Here is a 23,086-nt window from a genome sequence, read left to right as displayed (position 1 = left end):
CCGGGATGCGAACTGCCGGCCACAGGGCCATACAGATCCAGTGACTAGGGAGCACTGGTAACATGCTGTACAAGTCCACTTTGTACACCAATCTGGCTCACAATTATACAGATAAAGAATACATTTCAAAATCTCCATTACTTTAGTCTTCGGAGAGCCGGAGTTTATACTGGAGGCCTCGGGGGAAGTGAATATGGCCTATTTTTATGCAGTATTCTGGCTTATTCCACATGCTTAGACAAACATGATAACAAGGGCCCAACAGAATTACGACTGCTGTAAAATCTCCGAGGCGGCGTAAGATCGCGGGCCGGCCTCCAATACACAATTCATTACAAGTACTTGAAAGTGGTTTAAATCATTGGCAAAAACTATTTTCTGTTGCCCTTGCAGAGGGGAGAAAAAAATAAAAATAACTCCTATTTCAGCTAAAAGAATAATCCATGCATGAAGTATAGAAATTTAGATTTGTTCAACATTAAGAGGACACGCGAATCCCCCTCCACATTGCTCAAATAGCACAAGAGCAATTGACTTTTTCGTTTTTATTATGCAACCTCCAGGGCACAGTCCTCTGAGCAAACGTCGGAGCAAAATCAGATTAGGAAAAATCCCCAATAACGAATATGAGCATTAATGGGCGGTCATAAAGGGGAACAGATGGAGCCGGGCTCTGGAAAAACAAAGGCAGTTTCGAGACTAAAAAGCCATAACGAAAACAGATTTAAGGCTCTATTGATTAGGCAATACATATGATTATTTTCGAGAAACACCTATACCAATAACCTTACAGGTGCTATACAGCAGTAGCACAAATCTTAATCCCTTCCCTATGGCCCTCATAGGAAACAGCTATTTTGTCATTATTCATGAGAAAACAACCAATCAACTCATTGGGCGGAATTCAATTGTTTTTCGCGGCCCGCATCTCCCGTCTAAAGCGACAGGAGTTCGCGGGCCGCTATGCAATTGTTCCAGCTTTTCGTGCTGATCGCGCCCAAAGTGGTCGGGTTTAGCCGCGTAAAGCAGCTAAACCCGACCAAAGTGCTGGGCGCGATCGCGAAAAGTGATGTTTGGGCGCCCAGACAAGTCACTTTTTGCACATTTCAGCTCTCACCCCCCTGGGGCTGCGAGCTGAAATGTAGCGCTGTTAGCTGATCGTGCCCGACAGGAGCAAGAATTGAATAGCTATGTTGGGCGCGATGGGGGCAGGAATCAATTGAATTCCGCCCATTGAGTCCAACTGAGATCACAGGTTTTGAATGAATTAAAAATTAATTCATAATAATATATGTAAGATTTTCATAAAACTCTTCGCTAAAACATCTAGTTTTTAATACACAGAGAACATCTGCAATAAAATGAGTGACAGCTGTCTTGTGAGACTCAACAGTGCCCCAAGTGGCCGTGTCATGTAAATGGAGAATTCTATTTTGCCAAACAAATTTTGTACAATGTATCTTGCAGACATGGTAGCCTAGAAAACGTACGCAGGGACATTTAGGCAAAATGGGTCTAAAAGGAAAATGTGTGGCAACGAAATGCAAGATTCCGAGAGCCTTTTTACTAGTACGATTTAGATAATAAAAGCAAATATCTGTTTGCTATGAGTTAAGCGTCATTTTCCTGAGCACCAGTTTTCTTAAAAGGTCCGAGTGTTGTTACAATGTAGTATAGAGCATAATGTCCAATTGCAATACAAAATCATATTCCAGACGACAGTAAGTGCCATTTTATGGAGATCGGTAGTTTGTTCGGAGTATATTACACGGAAAAAGAATGTTCTTCTCCAATAAAAAGTGTACACTTTGTACAGAATACAGTGTAGATCTGTAAAAGTACTGATTTCACTGTATTATATACAGCAAAGACCTAAAGTTTGCACATATAAATAAATATACATCTCTAACCCTAACCACATCGTACCCTTCAATCAACAGTCGACATCCGCAATGTCGACAGTCTGTCCACGTGGACAATGTGTGTTTATAGATCTATTAGGGTCATTCCATGCCAAATCACCACAAATAAAAAACTGATGCCAGCCACACACATGGCGATTTTTTTTACCCGATCTGGCCGATTCCGACACACTGGAACGACAGATCGTGTAAAATATGGCCAAATTGAGAGTAAATCGTGAGTCCCCACTCACGATCACGATGCGCGTCCCCGCTGGTCGCACATCGCATCGTCAGACCTGCCGTGCAGTAGGGCAGATCTGACAATCTAGGAGGTGATGCACTGTGAGAGTCTGGATGCAGGAGAGATCGTATGAAGATTGGACACCAAATCGTGTGCAGAGCTGCCGCCGAGAGTTTCAGGGGAAATCGTACACATCGGCTGATTGTGTGCAGGTCGCCGTGTGTGGCCAGCTTCACTTTTCAACCAGACAGTCTCAGATTTTCATGAAATTTGGTGAGATGATAGGAGACATAAAGCAACTTTCATATGTAAAATTTTAGCCCTCAGTGATACTCGGTGCTCATGCAACAGGGTTGCAAACAATACTTGCCGACATTTGTGCAGGGAGATCCGGGAGGGGGCTGGCAGGTCCGTCCAGCAGAGAGGGGGGGGTGGGGTGTGAACTCGTAGGCGGAGTGGGGGCGTGCCAAAGCGATCGCGTCATAGGGTCCCCGCCCCCTGCCTTATAATGCCAATATTACTGGTATTATAAGGCAGGGGGCGGGGCTATGATGAGGCGATTCAGCACGAATCGCGTCATCGCACCCTCGGACCGCCTACTTTTGCGGTGGGCGTGTGGGTTTGCAGGGTGCCGGAGGCTATTCCAGGGGATTTGCCGTGTATTGCAGGGTGTCGGGAGGCTCCCGACAGTCCCGGGGATAGTAGGCTAGTATGTTGCAAACATGACAAAAAGTGTCAAATTTATGCTTGTAAGGTCACCTAAAAGCAATCATAACTGCTTCTAATTGTGGTAGAACTTTCATATTGTTATTGTTTTGAAGCTAAAGGACCATAGTTTTCATAAAGACTAGTTTTATATTTAAATATTGACTTTTACATTTCAAGGTCACATGATGTGAACTTCGACCTTGAATATCAAAAAAAAAAAAAAAAAAAGTGTGTTTATTTTTTTTAGTAAATAAAGTATGTTATCCCAAAGTGAAATTGTATTTAAGTGCATAAGTTTAATTTGGGATGCCTTTGGGAACAGGAGTAAGAAATTATTAAGTACTGCAGTTGAACCCTTCTTGCACTAACCATGCAACTGGCAAGTTCAGACTTGTGTCTCTCTGTGTTCTATGGAGGGCCATCGGTGGTTTTCCATCAATGGCACCATCAGTGATAACCATTGATGGTACAATAATCATCTATGGTGAACAATCGATTGCTTGTACCACTCGATGGCCACCACTGTCGGGCGTTTTGCAAGCCGCCGGCTAATCAAACAAGGGACGGGCTTTGGTAGCGTGGCTTAGCGGACAGCCAGGGGGCGGAGCTAAGCTCGCCGTCATGAGCAGAAAAAAAAACCCATCAGGTTCCATTTTGCCATCGATGGAGGAAAATAATTGTCTGTCACCGATGGCAAAACAATCGACCATCAGTAGTAAACAATCGATGTTTGTAAATTATTGACGGTCGATGGCCATCCCCACTGTGTTCTTCTCAGTCTGGCTGCAGCTTTTACATTGAGATCTAGTGATAGAAGGGACTAAGGCCCTCATTCAGAGCCGTACGCTCTGAGCAGAGCGCACGCTCTGAATGAGGGCCGGTCTCCATGAAAATGGAGCGTCCTCCTGGACGCTCGTATAGCTGTGGGTCACCACCCACAGGCTATACGAGCGTGCATTTTGATGGCCGCGATGGTCGTGACCATCGAAACTGCGAGCCGGAGCCTGCGGTTGAGGTTTTCAACCGCAAGCTCCGGAGTGATTTTGGCTCTATCAGAGCCAAAATCACTCCCACTGACATCACTAGTGATGTCAGTGGGCCGGCTTTTGACGGGAGGCGTTCCTGTGGGAACGCCCCCGTCAGGGAGGCACGCCCCCGGCACGCCTACCAAAGGGGGTGTGCTGTCAATCAACATTGACAGCACGCCCCCTTTGATCGGACACAACGAGCGAAGGACTTTCCTTCGCTCGTCGCGTCTGGTGCATGCGCACGACGGAGCTCCCTCCGTCGTGCGCATGCTCAGTCCAGAACATCGACCCACTTGCGAGCGGACAGCCGCTCGCGAGTGGGTCTGAATCAGGCCCTAAGACAGTTTACCTAATACAGAATGTAAGCTCTTACGAGCAGGGCCCTCTACCCTCTTGCGCTTCTCCATTCTCTACTTTCATCTATTTCTTACTCCCCACTAGGGCACCTAACACTTGGCTGCTTATGCTCTGTTGCTTATCTGGGTGTTATGGTCGCAAATGTAGCAATGTATATTATCCATGTCCTGTATTGTATTGTACAGTAAGTCACTGGTCAACCTATTTATGTACTGTGTAAGGCGCTGCGGAACACTTGTGGCGCCATATAAATAAATGAGAAGAATAATAATAAACAGGGCCAGATTCAGAGATGTATTGCCAACCTGATGGCTAGCGCACATCTCCGATGGTGGGAGTACTGCGCATCTGCAGCCCTCGCCTGCGAGATCGCTTGCAGAGCCTCCCAGCTGCAGCCAGATTGACAGGTTGAGGCACTGCGGGGGCATTCCTGGGCAGCGCTCCTGAAAATGGGGGCGTGTCGCCCTCGGTCTCCGGGAAGGACGAGGCCAGGTTCTGCCTTGGTGGACGCAAACTTCCTGGCCTCACAAGCTACCAGGACCCGGTCAGGCTGCGGTAAGACTCGGGGCCTGATTCAGAGCCACTCGTAAGCGGCAGCTCGTTCGCTCCGAGCGATGTTTGCCCAACTGCGCATGCGTACGGATTGTTATACGCATGCGCGAGCCAGTCAGTGCGGCCGAAATTCATGTGCTCGCAAAATAGCGAATGCCTGCTAATTTGAGTGACAGGATGAGGCGTTTGTGGGTGGTAACAGGGGAAGGTGCTTGATCCGATCGCAGGCGTGCTTAAAGGTCAAAACGGGCATTTTATGGGCGTGCATATTTAAAACAGCAGCGTCATTGACCACGTCACTGGGTTTTTTTTAAGCCAGAACTGCTCGCAAAATTGTGGTAGCAAAAACCAACCACAAGAATAGCGAGCAGTTCATACCCTGTTCGATGTACTCTATTAATCTAATAAATAGGACATGACGTAGGATGCGAGCGGCCAGGGGGCGTAGTTTCCCAAAAAACGACCGCAAGTTTTGTTCGCTCGTTCAGACCTAGAGGCGTGAACAGACCGCAAACAGCGAACGGTTCATTTGAATAGCCACCCCTATTTTCAGGACAAGCGAGCGCTAATTACGTCCGGCTCTGAATCAGGCCCTCAGTACCCACAGCCTGGCCGAAGTTTTACAGCTTTCCTTTTACAATAGGTTTCTTTATTTCATTCTTTTCCTATTGATAGCTGATGCTCCCACACTGCTTACACTTTCATTTAGTGACTGCAAAGCTGATTCAGTCCTGCATGTTGTCACTTTCCTCATCCATTGATGTGCTTGGTGCTTCCTCAGCAGTTAGAGTCCCTTTTAATGTTTCCTGCAGTTATCACAAAGCATTTGATCACTATGACATGTGACTGTAATTTAATCATCCATGGTAGCACCTTCCTTAATAGTTTTCTAGTACTGATATGTCCTTTAGTATCAAATGGCTTGCAGCACTTAGTCCTAATGTACTTCTTATCCATTTGTCACACTCTTGATAAAACTACAAACGAATGGGAGCCTCCAGAAAATCGGGTGGCGTTCTCGGCCCCCGGAAAAGCAGGCAAAGCTTGTGTCATAACGGCCCCGTCCCCTGCCTCACAATGCTGGTAATCTCTGCCCTGTGTAGCGGTGGCGGGAGCAAAATGATGTGATCGTGTGGTCATGCCCCCCACTCCGATCCTAATGCCGGGTAATATCCCGGGCCACACCCCCTATCCATCACTACGCCCCCCAACTATGCCATTCTGGATGCCCCCTCCTAGAGGCAAGCATGTCTTGTATCACTAGTTCTCAATACAGAGGCTACAGCCAGAGAGGTGCAAACCATCGATGGTTCACCATAGATTGTTAATTTACCATCAATCACCGATGGTGCCATAGATGGTGACCATCGATGGAAACCCACCAGTGGCCATCCCTATAACACAGAGGGCCTGATTCAGACCCGCTGGCAAGCGGGTCGATGGAGGCCCAGTGCGCATGCGTGCGACGGAGCCGGCTCGTACCAAAGGGGGCGTGCTGTCGATGTTGAGTGACAGCACGCCCCCTTTGGTGGGCATGCCAGGGGTGTGGCTGCCCAGACTGAGGCGTTCCCATGGCTCTGTTTGAGCTGAAATCTCTCTGGGACTTGCGGCAACAAGACCCTACCACAAGGGTCTCGTCGCAAGCTCGATTGCCGTGATGGTCTTGACCATCACGACCATCTTCCTGCCCGCTCGCTATAGCTGTGGGTGGTCACCTACAGCAATGCGAGCATGCAGGAGGCCGTTCAAAAAATAAAAAAAAATAGCCCGGCCCCGATTCAGAGCGAGCGCTCTGTCAGAGTGTCCGGCTCTGAATCAGGGCCAGAGAGAGAGACACTACAAGACAAGTCTGAACTTGCCAGTTGCATGGTTAGTGCAAGAAGGGATCAACTGCAGTACTTCATATTTTGTTACTCCTGTTCCCAAAGGCATCCCAAAATGAATCTTCTACCAAAGAGATTATTATTGTATTTAAGTGTATAACATTTTAAGTACAAAAAAATGAAAAACTTTTAAAAAAAAATATTCAAGGTCAAAGGTCACATCATGTGACCTTGAAATGCAAAAGGCAATATTTAAATATGAAACTATTCTTTATGAAAATTATTGCCCCTTTGCGTCTAATTGTGGTAGACCTTTCATGTTGGTCTTGTTTTGAAGCTAAGTTATGATTCATTTTTGTTGGCCTTGCAAGGAAAAATATGAAATTTTGTCATGTTTTGCAACCCTGTTGCATGAACACAGTGCATCACTGAGGGCTAAAATTTTACATATGAAAGTTTAAGGTCGTCTATTATCCTACCAAATCATACTTGCCTGTCCTCCCGATTTGGTTGGGAGCCTCCTGAAAATCGGATGCCGCTCCTGACCTCCCGGGAATGTAGGCAAGTCTCCCGGCAGCTGCCGATCCCGCCTGCCTCCCACCGCAATTACAAGAAAATCCCTGGCAGCGGGGGGGCCTGTGATGCGATTCGGCATGAATCGCAACATTTTGGCCCCGCCCCCTGCTTCATAATGCTGGGTTTATCGACATTGTGTAGCGGGGCGGTGCCAAAATTACGCAATCACATGGCCATGCCCTCAGTTCCTCCCACAAGCGCCGGCCACGCCTCCCGATTTTGCCGATCTGGCCGCCCCCTCCCGGAAGAAGCCGCCAGAATGTCGGCATGTCTGTACCAAATTTCATGAAAATCTGAGACGGTCGGGTTGGACGCTGTGATGATTTGGCATGGAATGACCCATTAGATAGATAGATCTATCTATCTGTGTGTGGCAGGATGTGGCTCTTTAAAGAAGGCACACCTGAGAAGTGCTCGTGTCCTAAAAGGGGGCGTGGACTCTGGACGGGCGAGGTCTCATGCCACGCTCCTTTTCCCAACATCTAGGGGGTGTGCCCAGCACTCAAGGAGATTCTGGGCTGCCCCCAAGCTCTCCCTGCATGCACGGTGAATGTTAATACACAATTCCTGGCTCCCCGGGGGGTTGATGTTGGTCAGGGAAAGGCACAGCGGGAGGCTGGGCCCTGCAGCATTTTAGAACGTTGGAGATATATAAATATATAAAATGTAATAATACAAAAGGGCATCATGCTGCATTATTTGTAATAAAAAGCATATTTATAATCTGGCGGATTAGTTTTCAACCCCACTTGACATGCAGAACGATAGCGACGCTTTTTGCCAGTAAACCAACAAGGCGGCGGCGGAGCTGGATCTGCACCTGATATATCCGCAGTTAAATAGGTTCCAGAGTCTGTAGGTGCCGTTAGAGCCAGATGTTTAATTTGCACAGGGTGAAAGAATCCCATTAGGATCTCACACTTCAGACCGATCGGCGTATGAAATTGAAAATCCCACAAAAGAATCTCCCAGTCTTTCACCGAATCCAATATTTGTTTAGAACCTTCTCCCGTGTGCTGACATTTAGAGAATGTTCCCTGGTAACAAAAGCTGCGGCTGTTAGTGATGATTTAACTCTCAGACTCTTATCAGCGGGAATGACAACAGGGATGACACAGGTTTCATCTGTTGGTTCAAATTTCCAAATCCCTGACAGGCAACTTCATCACATGAAGGAAATATTGCAGACGCTTCTCTTTTCATTTCTGCTCAAGAAGGTTTTTCTCTTCTCGGTACCCTCCCCCTCTTTGCCCCTGCCTTGACAGGAATTTAAAGACTAGATTATGTCGCCTGTTCCCTTTGCAAACAAAAAAAAAAAAACATAAAACAAAATCAATACGAGGGTCAAGCTTTATTTGACTCTGGGATTTAAAAAAAAAAAAATAAATAAAAAAAATATATATAAAAGATTTGTCTTCCCTGCTTGCTCACGCTGCTCGGGGCTCAGGAAACGTTCACCCATGATTTCAATAATAAAGGGCGCCCGGTGATCTCCTTCGATCGATGTGTCGCTACAGCGACCATTTCACAGCTCATTTCCCTTCATCTTACGCTGCTGCGCTGCCTTTCAGCCGATCGTACGGGGTGTAATATTTTCTCATGTTGGTATTATCGTATTAGTTATTTTTTTTATATATATTTTTTTTCTTACATTTATTTGGCATACGTAACGGCAGAGTAATATAAACAAATAAAATACTGACGCATAAACCGCATTTGTTGGGGATGCGCTGAATCGAGGAGTCGGTACCAGATTTCCAATCATTAAAGATTAAGGTAGAGTCAGGATATTATTGCACAGGTACGCAACCTGAAATTGCAGATGTTATGTTTACCCCCTCTGATTATTTTTTATATGCAGGTTAGAACAACCTGTGGCTCTTCAGCTGCTGTGAAACTACAAGTCCCAGCATGCCCTGACACAGTTTTGTTATTTAGGCAAGCTGAAACTAGTGTTCACTCTAGCTCCAGCGGCAGGCAGGGTGCAGGAGCTAGAGAAGGCATTTACACGCGCGCCTTTGGAGCATGCGCGCACCCGAAAAGGGGGAGTGGACATTGAAAAGGGGCGTGTCTATAAGTTACATCACCTTTTCGTCACTCTTGGGGGCGTACCCGGCACTTACGGACACACCGGGCAACCCCCAAGCGCTGCTGACAGGGAGAATAGATGCCAGGCGCATGTGCCCAGCGTCTATTCACCGGCGGTGACCGGGTCACCGCACATTTCCCCACCCGCGGGACACTGCGACCCTCGGTGAAGATGGCACCCGCAGGCTGTGAGGGCAGGGCGCTTTTTGCCCTCCAGAAGGAGGGCAGGGTGCTTTTTGCCCTCCAGAAGGAGGGCAGGGCGCAGCAGCCCGCTAAAACAGCCTAACGGGATCGCTATGAAACTGGTTGGAGTTTAGATTCAGTCTTGGTAAAGACCAGAGGAGCTGTAGAAAGCCCAAAAGGCAGTGCTTGAAATTGGTAATGCTGCTGTAGGACAGCAAACTGGAGATACTGCTGATGAGAAGGCGCTATATGTCCTAAATGTCCAGACACACCATAAGTCCCCAGGCTCCATAGCCAGGACAATAGAGCGGAGGGTTACCATACGAAACCTGGGCACCCTGATAAACTTGTTCAGAGACTTGAGGTTGAGGATACGCCGATGAGACCCGTTGGGCTTCCGCTGTAAGGAGGGGACCGGAATTATTACTTCTGAGAGCAGTAAGGACTGAATGGCCTTTTCGAGCAGCAGGGCCTTGCTTGGGTCCAATGTAGGTCTTATGCAAAAAAACTGCTGGGTGGGGGGTTTGGAGGAGGGGTTGAGGGCATATTAATCGTGGGAGACCGCTTCTCTTACCCAGACGTTTGATGTGGTCTGGCGCCAGAACTGGGCGAATTGAAGAAGTGGGGCTCCCCCACCCTGGGAACCCCAAGGGAGAGGCCCGCCCATCAGACTGAAGGCTTGTCCTCAGATTTGGCAGGTGGACGTCTAGTAGCCCAGGGCTGTTTGGTCCTAGGCTTGGAAGCCTGATGCCTTGGAAAGAACTGACCTTTAACTTTTCCTTGAGGACAAAAGGATGATATCCGAGGCTTCACATTATATGCAGAGGGCAGGAACGCCGTCTTGGAAGAAGCCAAGGTATTTACAATTTTGTATAATTCTGGGCCAAACAGGATATCACCAGAATAAGGCAGACACTCTAATGCCTTTTCAGAGTCCGAATCTGCCTTCCATGAGCGGAGTCAAACAATACAGCGGGTTACTACAGAATTGGCAAGATGCCTTGGAAGCTAGGAGAGCCGTATCCATTGCTGCTTCACCCAAATAGGAGGCTGCATCTCTAATGTGAGATATGCAGGACAGCTGTTCCCTCGAAGCATCAGAGGGAAATGTCTCTTCTAGGGCCTCTGCCCAACTCTCAAAGGCTTTTGCCACCCAGGCCTTAGCCATAGCAGGTTGAGTAATAGATCCTGTAAGAGAGTATATAGATTTTAGACAAGCATCAATCCTTCTATCTGTAGTCTCCTTCAAGGAAGTTGCAGTATGGATGGGTAAGGCAGCATTCTTGACCAGACGTGTCACGTGGGAATCTACTGCTGGGGGAACTTCCCATTTAGTGCAAATGAGTAGCAGGAAGAGGGGAGGAGCAGGTTCTGTCTATTCTATTTGAAGAATAGATTTGACAGCTCTCCCAAGTGCAGGTATATTCAATTTAGAGGAGGGTTCTTCATCTCCGGGGGGGGGGGGGGGGGGGGGGGGGGGGGGGCGGAGTCAGAGTGAGATAGGTCTGCGACCCCTGCCTCCCCAGATGATAATTCAGGATCGGATAGCTGGGCGGACTGGGGAGATAACACAGCACGCTTAGTAGGTTTACTAGGTAAGGGTCTCTCCTTTTGCAGCATTTGTTGAAAGGCAGTAGAGGTATCCCCCAGACTCTGCACTGAGGTAGAAAGTACGTCTACCCTTGGGGGAGGCAAAGGAGTCGCAGGGAGTACCTGCTGTGGCCATCCCATAGGGAGACTACAAGAACCGTTAGGTGGACCGCAAGTTTTCCTAGCACCTGTAAAAAACTAGCCCAGGGTGGGTCCTGAGGAGAGGACCGTGGGTCTGATGGTCCCGAGAAAGTATAACACGATGCACAAAGACCATCCTGAATGAGGTCCTCTGAAGCCAAGCCTGCTGAGCAGGACTTACAAGACACCAGAGTGCGAGCAGCAGGCTGATAGTTATTCTTGCCTCTGCCAGACATAGCTGCAAGAATACTGTAACACAATCTTACAGTGCAGTGAGCAATTCAGATGTATGTGCAATATGGCACAGTGTACTACGCAACAGCAATATATAGAATGTGATAGCCCTTACAAATATAGGGAGATGCGAGCTACAATGAACCCCCTATACTTTAGTATGCCAGGGTTATAGTAGAATAAAGGGAAAGGTGTAAGCTAACAGTAATAGAAAAACAAACAGCAGCGCTAGCACATACAAATGCAGAATATACAATATAACTGCAGTGGGCACTAAAATCAACTAAACAGACCGCAGTGGCTGGTAGGATATATAGTGTTCACTCTAGCTCCGGCGGCACAAAAAGGGGGCGTGTCTATAAGACACGTCCCCTTTTCGTCACTCTTGGGGGCGTGCCTGGCACTTAGAAGACGCCGGGCAGCCCCAAAACGCTGCTGACAGGGAGAATAGATGCCGGGCACATGCACCCGGCGTCTATTCTCCGGCGGTGACCAGGTCGCCGCGACCCGCAGGCTGTGGGGGCAGGGCACTTTTTGCTCTCCTTCAGGAGGGCAGGGTGCTTTTTTTGCCCTCCAGAAGGAGGGCAGGGCGCCGCGCCCCGCTAAAGCAGCCTAGCGGGAATGCTAGCTATAGCGCTGTATAAACCTGGCCATTGGGAGAGGTATACAGGGAGACTGGACCCAGCGCTCCCAGAGACCTGAATGCAGAAAATGGCTGCAGTGAGTCTCAGAGGGGACGGAGCGTGAGGGAGGAGTAGCAAGACAGCAGTGGAATGGCGCCCTGAGCTGGTGGAGGGGCTGCAGGGACAGCGCCTTCTCCCCTATGCTGACATTAACCAACGTGTCCCCAGGCCTTAAATCATGCCCTGCGCCAGTGTTTGTATTGTCCTGGTGGTCTAGTGGAGTCCCAGACGAACCGGTGTCCACGTCAGCGCCTCCAGTCTGCATCCCAAGACGTGAGGCAAGACTGCGCATTAGACGTAGGTCCCCGCAAGAGGGGATCCGCCTTACCTGTCCCCTTGAGTCCCGGCTGCAGTCGGGGGGGTGTCCAGGAAGCCTTGCTAGCTAGGTTCCCCTCAGATCCCCGCCGGGAGTACCTAGCTGAGGGTTGGTGTCACAGCACCGCAGAGAGGTGATGGGGCAACAGTGCAGACGTCCAATATAAATGAAAAATAAAATCATAAAATTAAGCTTAAAAAGGTGATCCAGCTCCTGCCGGACACCAACAAAACAGAGTTGCCCTCAGGCTGTGGGCGGGGGTATAGGGGTAAGGAACGGAGCGTCCTGGGATAGAAAAGTTTTGCTGTCCGGTCCTCCAAGTCCCACCTACACCCCATTGTCTCCCCTGTGGGGCCCTATGGACCCCTGAATACGACATGGGGTGTTGTCATGGCAACACGCATTTCAACTCAGAACAAGCCAATTTATGGGGGGAATTCAATTGAATGAGATGTTGATTAGAGCCAGGAAAGAGTGCCCGGAACTATTCCATTGTTTGCACCGTGCCCGGCACTTGAGTCGAGAGATGCACTTTACCGCGTCTAATACCAGGTATCTAGTCACGGTAAACGGCATTTTCTAACTTGGGGAGTGCCGGACCCAATGCTGCTACAGCGCATGTGCAAAGCTCGCAACTAGCATTGCTGCGCTAGTTTAATGGGATTACTGCTCGCAACTCAGTCGCGGGTTTACAGCACTGCCAGTTGAATACCTCTGGGCAATAATTCCTGGCGCTAATCGACATCGCAGTCAATTTAATTCCCCCGTGTATTTGCAAAGCAGAACATGCATGATTAGTTGGCCACGTATGCCACTTACCAATAGCTCTTCGGAAATTCTCCATTAATACCTCGGTTTTCTTAATCTCTGTGGAATAGACTTCACTGCCAACCATGGGGCAAAACGGGACTTTGCTGCCCAACTCCTGAGCAATTGCTAAAGCCAAAGCGGTCTGGAAGGGATATTAAACATACGTTAATAAGAATTTGTTTGCTCTGTCAAAGCCTAATATGATCTATTATTACAGGCAATAGAACAGCGCCACCCAGAGGACAAGTAGCAGTGAACATAGCACAATGCTTGCTCAGTATTAGAATTACTCTCGCAGTTCAACTAAATATAAAGCAATAAAAACGTTTTACATTGTAACTCCTTTTTAGGCATGTATGGGATAAGCTAAAAGTAACTGCTTTGCAGAAATATTTTACTATACATTTCATTATTTTCTTAAATACTTAATTTATTAACATGAGGTGGAAGGAGATATATTTCAACACATGGGGGAAGGGGGGGGGGGGTTTGAAGCGTCATCAAGTGGAAATTACAAGGAACAGTCGGACATTCATGCTTTACATTCTCCACGGCTAAATAGGAAGCAGGTGAGACAAGTTACCTTGCCAGTCCCGGGAGGTCCTGCGAGCAGCACGGCTCTTCCAGCCATTTTCTTGCTTTTAATTAGCTCTACTATTATGCCACATGCCTGTAATTTTTAAAGGGAAAGAGAGAGGGTTGTTACTGTTTGACAGGCTGAGGAGAGGGGGTTGTCAAAAACACACACACAGAAAAAAAAAGGAGAACATTATTCAAAACATTCTAGTTCTGAAGCTTTGAAGACAGATCTGAGGAGAGAAAGTCAAAGCTTATAATGTAAGAGCAAAATTCTTAGGGACGTTTTCAAAACATAACCGATGAAGCAATGTTAAGGCACACGTCCAATAGCAGACCTCATAACGACTGCACGAGTACGACATTGTAATCGTGCAGCCGTTTGTCAATCTGTGATGTGGCTGCACAGAGTGAGCAGTCGGTCAGTGTAGGCAAAATCAATCATCTGCAAACATGTTGAACCTGATGTTATCGTCAGGTTGCATAACATATTTGTCCGTTGATAGATGTCTAAACGACTAGCGGGAGCACGCATCGCTGGTCGTTTTATAAAAAAATTTTTTTAAAGGGGGCTATCCATTAGGCGAACTGAAAAACTGAACAGATAGTCGGCAAGGACCCAGTGTGCACACACGCATCGCTGGTCCTTGCCGACTATCCATTAGACGACTTTCTGAACGATGCGACCGAAACCTCCTGGTTTTGGCCGCATCGTTCAGAAAGTCGTCTAATGGATGGACCCCTTAACAATCTGCAAACGATTATTGAATAACAATATCGTTATCGTTCAATTTAATAGTCTAGTGGATGTGTGCCTTTAGAGTGACAACCCTGGCGAGTAAAGCAATAGGCACCACAAATCCCCCTTCATAAAACCAGGTGAACAAGCTATGACAGGGATGGAGAACCTCAGGCCCGGGGGCTGTATAAGGCCTGCGGAATCATTTGATCTGGCCCTCTGAGCTTTTTTTCTGCTAGCCTCATCAGGTTAGACGGGTGCCTACAATGGCACCCTGCAGCCAGAATCTACGCAGCAGCGCCATCTGGAGCATCCTTAAGATGATTCAGACGGTCACACCGCTGCTCTTACAGCTCCCTACCCCTGAGCTAGGATATAGGTAAGCAGTGTTCACTCTAGCTCTGGCGGCAGGCAGGGTGCTGAAGCCAGAGAGGCCACTTCTGTGCGCGTGCGCCTGAAAAGGGGCGTGGCCATTGAAAAGGGTGTGTGTCTATGAAACGCGTCCGGCAGAGACCAGGTCACTGCACATTTCCCCACCCGCGGGACACTACGACCCGCGGGTGAAGACGGCACCCGCAGGCTGTGAGGGCAGGGCGCCGCGCCGCGCTAAAACAGCCTAGTGGGAATGCTAGGTAAGCGACATGCTATGCTATAGTTATGGAAACAGATGGATCCTGGAGACATAAGGCAGCATCATACTATGCTGTACAGCATAAGCATCTCTTCACCTACATTTTCGTTTGCTCTGGGGGCAATCTCAATAGAGCGCTCATGTTAAAATGAAAAAAAAAAAAAATGTATATACAAAAAAATAATATCTACATTTTTAAGACCTGTTGTGGAGTGTATAGCGGCACAGGTCACTAAGCCGATACTGAGTTACTGTGACATAATTGTCCCTGATCTATGGATACACACTGAGCATTGCTGCCAGTCATTCCCTGCCTGTTTTGTTACAGAAGTTCCTTTCTCCTTACATTGCTCCTGCAGGATGTGTACAGGATGCCGACACTGGGGATCCTGGTGGTCAGATTGTCTGGGGCAGGGATTGTACAGCGCTATGGAATGTGCGTGCACTACATAACTGTTAATACATACATAAAAGCCGGTAGTTGCTATATTTGTTTTTAGCAATCCTGCTGGCTCTTGCACGGTTCTCTCCTGATTTATACTCTACTTTCACCGCACCTGATTAACCTGCCCGCTGAATTGGATAGGGGGGGGGGGGGGGGGGGAAGAATAGAAAACCGTAAGAGGATTGTCCCAGGAGGTATGGGAGCACTAGATAAGAAACTCTACACAGACTGCATTGCATTACACTTATCAACACATTTACATCTACAGCATTTGCAAGCATTTTAAGTAACTAGCTTTGTTAATGCTGGATTGTTGCCATAAAGCATTTACTTTCACCTAGACTGGCTGCAGAACTGACACCAGGTGACAGGCAATTCAGCTGACCCGTGTACAGCGAGCATCAGTGTAACAGGCTGGTGCACCTTTCATCTCCCAGTTTCTCCATCTAAAAATAAACCCCACCAATCACTGGTTCATGGCAAGTTTTCTGCCGATATCAGATAAGGCTCTCTGTACGGCGCACATGGACGAGACTCGTCAGAGGGCTTTCCAAGTTGTGTCCTGCTTCACTTGCAGCGTTCCCACACATAACATCCCACAATGAAAAAGGCACGTGAAATGAAAACCATGCCACAAAAACTGGCTTCATGAGTACATAGAAAATAGATCTGTTAAGTGCGGCCAAAAATACGACATTTCAGTATTTAACCCTTCAATGGTTGAAAAGTTTTCGGCCTCGCTGTAACTAAACTGCCGTGGCTGGAGCGGCAGGCTGGGATCTGCAGGTTGTATATGAAAGAGACCCGTTCTGCGATTCTGAAAATGAAATACGCGTCTAATAAAAAGTTCTGAAATGTTAATGTTTTCATTATGCATGAATATCGATGCAAGTAGGATATAGGGGACTATGGCCCTCATTCAGAGCTGTACGCTCTGACCAGAGCGCTCGCTCTGAATCAGGGCCCACCTCCATTAAAATGGAGCATCCTCTTGGACGCTCGTATAGCTGTGGGTCACCATCCACAGCATATACGAGCGTCCAACAAGATGGTCGCGATGGTCTTGACCATCGCGACCATCGGACTTGTGAGTGAAACCCTGTGGTCGGGTTTCTCTACCGCAAGCCCTGGAGTGATTTTGGCTCTATCAGAGCCAAAATCACTCCCACTGACATCACTAGTGATGTCAGTGGGGCCGGCTTCAGACGGTAGGCGTTCCCATAGGAATGCCTCCGTCTGGCAGGCACGCCCCCCAAAGGGGGCGTGCTGTCAATCAACATCGACAGCACGCCCCCTTTGGTGCGAGACCCAGAGCGATGGAAAGTCCTTCGCTCGCCGGGTCTCGCGCATGCGCACAACGGAGCTCCCTCCGTCGTGCGCATGCGCAGTGGGGAACATCGACCCACTTGCGAGCGTACTGCCGCTTGCAAGTGGGTCTGAATGACCCCCTATGTATTAATCATTGCGCCACTGCAACGATTATTAAGGATCCATATCACAGGGGATAAGGCACCCTAACAGGCCAGGTTTTCAAGATTAGCATGCTTGAGCACAGGTGCCTTAATCAGTACATCAGTCAATTCGATTTAACCATCTGTGCTCCAGCATGGATATCCTTAAAACTTGGACTGTTAGGGTGCCTTGAGGACTGCCCTAGTGTGCATGTGTCCATGTGATGAGAAATAATAGGGGCGATTCAATTCAGCGGGAATTGAACAGCGGCAACTAATGATTTCTTCTCGCATCCTCCAAAAGGGTGTGAGGAGAAATCCGACTAAAGTGCCGGCTGCGACGCAGTTTTCCGGCTTAGCGCGGCGCTAAAACCTCGCGGCCAGCACTTTAGTCGGAAGAATGTCGGTTCTCGTGACTATACACCCAGGTTAAGACATTTATAGAATTGATCATGTCATTTTAAATCAAAGGAAGTAGACACATTTGGAATTAAACATTTAAATCATTTGTTAAATAAACAGAACTTTATGAACGGCTGAAATAAGAACAGTTTCCTCTCCTGCGGGACGTTAAAATCTATTTCATCAGGATTACTGTCTCTGCTGCGCATTTTATTGGAACGCAGTAGACGTGAGACGCTACCAGTTTAAGCAGCCGCTACATTTTCAAATAGGATTCATTTTCCTTCCATGTTTCAAATCAGCTTCCTATTGTCACAATACCCCTCGCACCATTTGACTTCACCCATCTTTCTTAAATCGGCTGCGTTGGCAAATTTTTCCTCTTCGGCCCTGTATCTAAAATCAGCAACCAGATAGTTGCCGCCCTGGCAAATTTGCTTGTGGTGCCTGACTTTATGTGGTACCGACAGACCCGCTTCTCCCCCTGGTTATTAGATTCGTCGGATTGGTATGTAACCTCACAGTAACTGCGCCCACCTGGCCTAACCAACACGGGGGTAGAATTGTAAAGCCGAATGTAGAGATTAGGGTTTGCTGCAGAGGGTGAAATGTGCAGTGATTGCAGTTGCTAATCTGTATCTTGGATTAATGCACAGATATCGTAGGCTAAGAGCATAAGCTTCTGCTCGCTGCAGCTGCTGGCTTTCCCTCAGAGATCCTCGCTGACATCACTCAGCTGATGAGGGGGGAATTCAATTGTCTTTTTGCGCATCCATCAGTAACGGGCACCTAACGGAGCAATTCAATTGTTGCTCCGATTTAGCGTGAGTGCCATGGGCACACATTACTTGTCACACCCAAAAGTACCAGGTTTAGATGTGTAAAGAGGCTAAACCCATCGAAAGTCCTGATTAGAGGGCCCAAATGACTGACTTTTCGTGGATTTCTGCTAGCCACCGCAGGAAGGTGCGAGCAGAAATCTGGGAACTCGCACCTAATCAGAGAAACACAAGCACCCAAACAATTGGATTCCTCACTTAGCTTATGAAGCATTTTGCAGTTTGAGCTGTCACTGAAGTTCATGCCAAACTGGCCTTGAGTCGCCCCTCTTTCAGAGACCGAGGTCTCTTCATGCAGCCATAATTATAGGCAACCAGAGCAGTCCAGCATCTTTATACATGCCTGACGCCAGCACTTATCAAGGATATTTTTCGGGACCTGATGTGTCCCAAAAAATAATCCATGATAAGTGCCTTTTTTCACCCCCCAAAAAAGGTGAAAACACATAGGTTTGCGAGCTTATTGCGGACCCTATGTGTTTTCGTGAGATATATACTATTATTTTGTTCTGAATAATAGGATAGGGTGAAAAAAAAACAGTGTCGAAATGTTTGGGGCTAATTGGATACCGCCCTTCACGTTTATCATTTTGTTTGTTTATTTTTTTACATACATTGTATAATAATGAAAAAAAAAAAAAGACAACTTTATTTGTAGCACTTTTTTTCTTGCAAAGCACTCAGTAAAATTGTGTTATTTACATTTCAGCAACCAATCTTGAGATGTTGCATTAACGCCTTCCTGATCGGCTTACATCTATGTACTGTTATGTAGTAGAACTACAAAGAGCATAACCTGCAGTCGATCACTTCTCCCTGCCACTAGCAGCCCGTGGTTCCAGTAGGGTGCCCAGCAGCCATTTGTTGTGTTCCAAAGTTGGCAGTTACACTTCTGCATTATTGGTTGCTATGTTTGCTGGGGTCATATAACCCCCAAAAATGTTCTCCATCCAGGTTTTACCTTATGCCGTGTATTAACTTGCAGATAGTGGAACAGTAGTACGATTAAAACATTGTAATCGTACATTCGTTCCTCATACCCTGTAGTGCCTACACTAAACGATATATCGTTCAGTGCAGGCATCCTCCCTCATCCCTGAACATGCTCAATCTGTCGTTATCAGAAGATTGACCGGCATGTTCAGGCGTTGATTGTTGTCGTAAACGACCAGCGGGAGCGCGCATCGCTGGTCGTTTGTCATTAAACTGCCCGATTTATCCAGGATTAATGATAGATTGAACGACAACGATGTCGTTATGGTTCAATCGCTCATTTATATCTGCAAGATACACGGCTTTAGGACATCGTAATTTTGTTGCATATATTTTTCACACAAATTTTAACAAATATTAAACAGTAACTTTGTACCCATGTCCGAGCTTGTATAGCCCACACAGTACTGAGGTCATTTTCTTGTTGCACAAAGTGTGTGAATACAAGTATGGTGGAGCTAGCTGTAGCTTCCTTCTGCAATGCCTAAGCCATGGGTTCCCAAACTCGGTCTTCAAGGAACCCTAACCAGCACACCACCTAAACCTGAGATTTGGCTTATTTTCAATAAGGTGTTATATACTATCTGAACAGAAGGGGTTAAATATAATGGACATTAGGGTCAATCCAATTGTATGCTAAGGGTGCGAGTTGCCATTGCAACAGTGTTAAAACGCCAGCAACGGACCGGCACCACACACCCTTCGTTCCAAACCCGAATTCGCTTAATTTTGCTCTGAGCCCTATGGGGCAACTGCAAGGATGACCCTTATTCACAGAGCATGTGTAGCTGCCCATAGAGTTTGAGAATAATGCTGTAATCCATGCTCAGAAAGCAAACTCATGACCCAAGGGCTGTAGGGCAGCAATGCTAACCACTGTGCTGTCCCATTATGAAGACTATAGTCAAAGCAGGATTACGTCCATATTTATCTACATGGGGCCGTATTCAATTTGAAGCAAAAATACGTTTTTGCTTGTTTTTGGCAAAAACTTTTTGCCGATGACATAATTTTCGCCTGTTTTGATTTTACTCCGTATTGATGCAATGTAATAGGCGAAAAAGTTTTGCCTATGAATAGCAGGCGGAAAAAAAGTGCAGAATTGCGGTTTTGTGGTGCAATGTTGAGGGAACCCCAGTGCAGCCTTCAGACAGTCCCCAAAGGTAAACATGTCAAATTTTTTATTTTTTTTTAACAACACTTATGGACACCCCAAAAAATCACTTTGAATTTGGGGGCGAAAAAAAAAAAAATATTGGGGGACAAAGATAAAAACTAGCGAACTTGACTCTTGGGGGTCCCCAAGTATGCCCCAGGTGTATTTTTTTCATTGCAGGGGCTTGCGGCAGGTGGATTTTTCACAATTTTTTTTACTTCACTTTAGCAACTTTTAAATATGCTGACCCCCATTTTCAAGTACCCCAAATTTGCTGGGATAAGTTATTTTCTGGAAAAAATACTCCTGAAAACTATTCTGCACCACTTATACAAAAACGCTATTTAGCAGCTATTGAGCCCGTTTAAAAACACCAAATACCTTCAGCAAGCCAAATCTGGGGGTACCATAGTGAACCCCCATGTCAGAGCATCTTTTGTGGGGTGTCAGACTGATTTCCACAATCTGACAGTACTTTCCACCTGTTCAAGTTTTGCCGGGTCCCGTTTTCGTGTACTTCCATATTGAATAGGGGGTAAAGCGGGCACGGCCGCGATACTTTTCCACCTACAAAAGACGCAATGTAGGCGAAAATTCTGGGAGGCGGAAAAGTATTGCGGATCCGCTCTAACTGAATACGGCTCATAGCTTTACATACTTATTAACACTTGCCTAGGTACACAGTTAGTAGGGTATCTAAAGACATCCTGTACATCATGCAGATAAATCTAAGAGGGTGATTCAATTGTGTTGGTCTAAAGTGACAGGAGCCATTCAATTTTATGTATGACCAGCTATGAGCTTGTCGCACCAGTCATATTTGTCACTATCTCTAATTCCATATTATTCTGCGTAGAAGAGATCCCTGAACATTAGGATAAAGGTAATACTGTATGTACATAACACAGTAACCCACCAGTCCCCAGTTAATACTCCCCCAGGGAACCCAGGACTCTTATACCCCTTTTACAACAACATGAAAATCCCAAGTTGTTGCACGTGAACGCACATCAGCCCAGTATTTTTATCAGTGTAAATGGATCCACCCAGGTCCAGTGACCCGGGGATCCAACTCGGGTAGTTTGCAGGGTTGGGTGCACGGCTCGTTACATTGTCACCCTGCAGTGTAAACGGCGCAACCCGGGACACGGATCGTGCCGCACGCTACCTGATTGGCTGACTTCAGTGGCGCTTGGAGATTACATCATCTCCCGGCGCCCACTGCAACGCCAGAAGACCCAGGTCACTGCAGACCCAGCTCCGGTGTGAACGGTGCAGAACCGGCCATACCCCGGTTTGGCGCTGCAGTGCAAAAAAGGGGTCTGATCTGGGTTGAAACCATGTTCCAAATCCCAGGTCAGGCCCGGGACTTTGGTGTAAATGGGGTATAACAGTGTGCACCAGCCATCACTCCAAGCAGCTGCTGTGGAACTACAAGCCCCAGCACGGCTGTCAGAACACACTGTGGGTATTTGTACTTCCACTGACCGAGTGACAGGCCAAGCTTTCCCTCTGTAATGTGCAGTCTCACCTCCCTGCCGTTCTCCTGACCCACCAGCCCGGCCGCAGCCTGCTTGGCCACCCCGCTCTCATCCAAGCCCAGGCCTTTGACGTGACTGTGGGTAGCGATGCGCTGGGTCTTCGTGGTGCTCTTAACCTCCTCGATCTTCATGGTGCTGGCAGTGAGGAGCCGGCGGCGGGTGTATGAGGTACCGAGTGTGTGGGTCCTGTCCTACCGTCCTAACCCAGACAGCAGCGGCAGAGACACAGAGCGGGAATCCCGGCTTCCACAGCGCGTTACCATGTGGTTACCAAGGCTCCGAGAAGTACCGCCCACACACCTCAGCCGCTGACAACTGATTGGGAGGCATGGCAGCATCCTGTCTTCAGATTGGATGGGGAATGTGTCACTCTGGCAATAGGTAACAGCTTCCGCTTGTGTAGCTAGGGGCTACTGTCGGGCCCTTAGTAACGAGGCCTTCAGGAGACAACGTGCTGAGGGCACAGGGCGGTCACGTGACACTCTCCCATCCCGGCAGAAATGGGGGTTATTATATATATCTATATCTATTTTTATATATATATATATATATATATATATATATATATATATATATATATATATTATATATATATATATATATATATATATATATATATATAATGATTATTAAGTTACTTATATGGTGCAGCATATTCCGTTACACTTTACATTTGTGAACAAACAGTAATAAAACAAGTAGATGAAATAGATTAAACCAGTCGGCGCTAATTATCCAAAATAGAGCTGAACTTGATGTATTGGGGTTGATTCAGCAGCTAATGGGGGACTGCATAAGGGGGACCACTATTGGGGGTACTGTATAAGTGGGACCACAACTAGGGACATTGCATACTGGGGGTACTGTATAAGGGGCACTACTGGGGTTAAGGTGCATATGGAAAGGAATGTTCAGAGTGACGATAAAGGGGTGTGTGCCATGTTGTCATGCCCCATTTTTAAGTGACCACGCCCATTTTTTCACCGTGCGCGCCTTCGGGGGGTTGGCGGCTCCATTTTTAAATTTGCACTGGGCTCCAAATACCCTAGTTATGCCACTGCCTGTACTAATCACAATAG

At 47.3% G+C, this 23,086-nt stretch overlaps 1 protein-coding gene across 1 annotated transcript in view; it reads right to left on the bottom strand.

The window, feature by feature from the left end:
- The window catches only part of RUVBL1 (RuvB like AAA ATPase 1), a 35,229-nt gene extending 12,922 nt beyond the window's left edge, over positions 1 to 22,307 (bottom strand). Inside the window, exons 1-3 of the mRNA XM_088479841.1 lie at positions 21,998 to 22,307; positions 13,818 to 13,904; positions 13,244 to 13,376 (exon numbers count right to left, since the gene is read on the bottom strand). Coding sequence (XP_088335967.1) covers positions 13,244 to 13,376; positions 13,818 to 13,904; positions 21,998 to 22,138 — 361 coding nt within the window. The 5' untranslated portion in view covers positions 22,139 to 22,307. The remainder of the gene's footprint in view (positions 1 to 13,243; positions 13,377 to 13,817; positions 13,905 to 21,997) is intronic.
- Between the last annotated feature and the right edge of the window lie 779 nt (positions 22,308 to 23,086).

This window comes from Taudactylus pleione, unplaced genomic scaffold, assembly GCF_031769625.1.
Source record: "Taudactylus pleione unplaced genomic scaffold, aTauple2 ptg000247l, whole genome shotgun sequence".
Classification (NCBI taxonomy): domain Eukaryota; kingdom Metazoa; phylum Chordata; class Amphibia; order Anura; family Myobatrachidae; genus Taudactylus; species Taudactylus pleione.
Note: the sequence above shows the minus strand (reverse complement) of the source record. Positions and strands in the feature narration are given on the sequence as shown.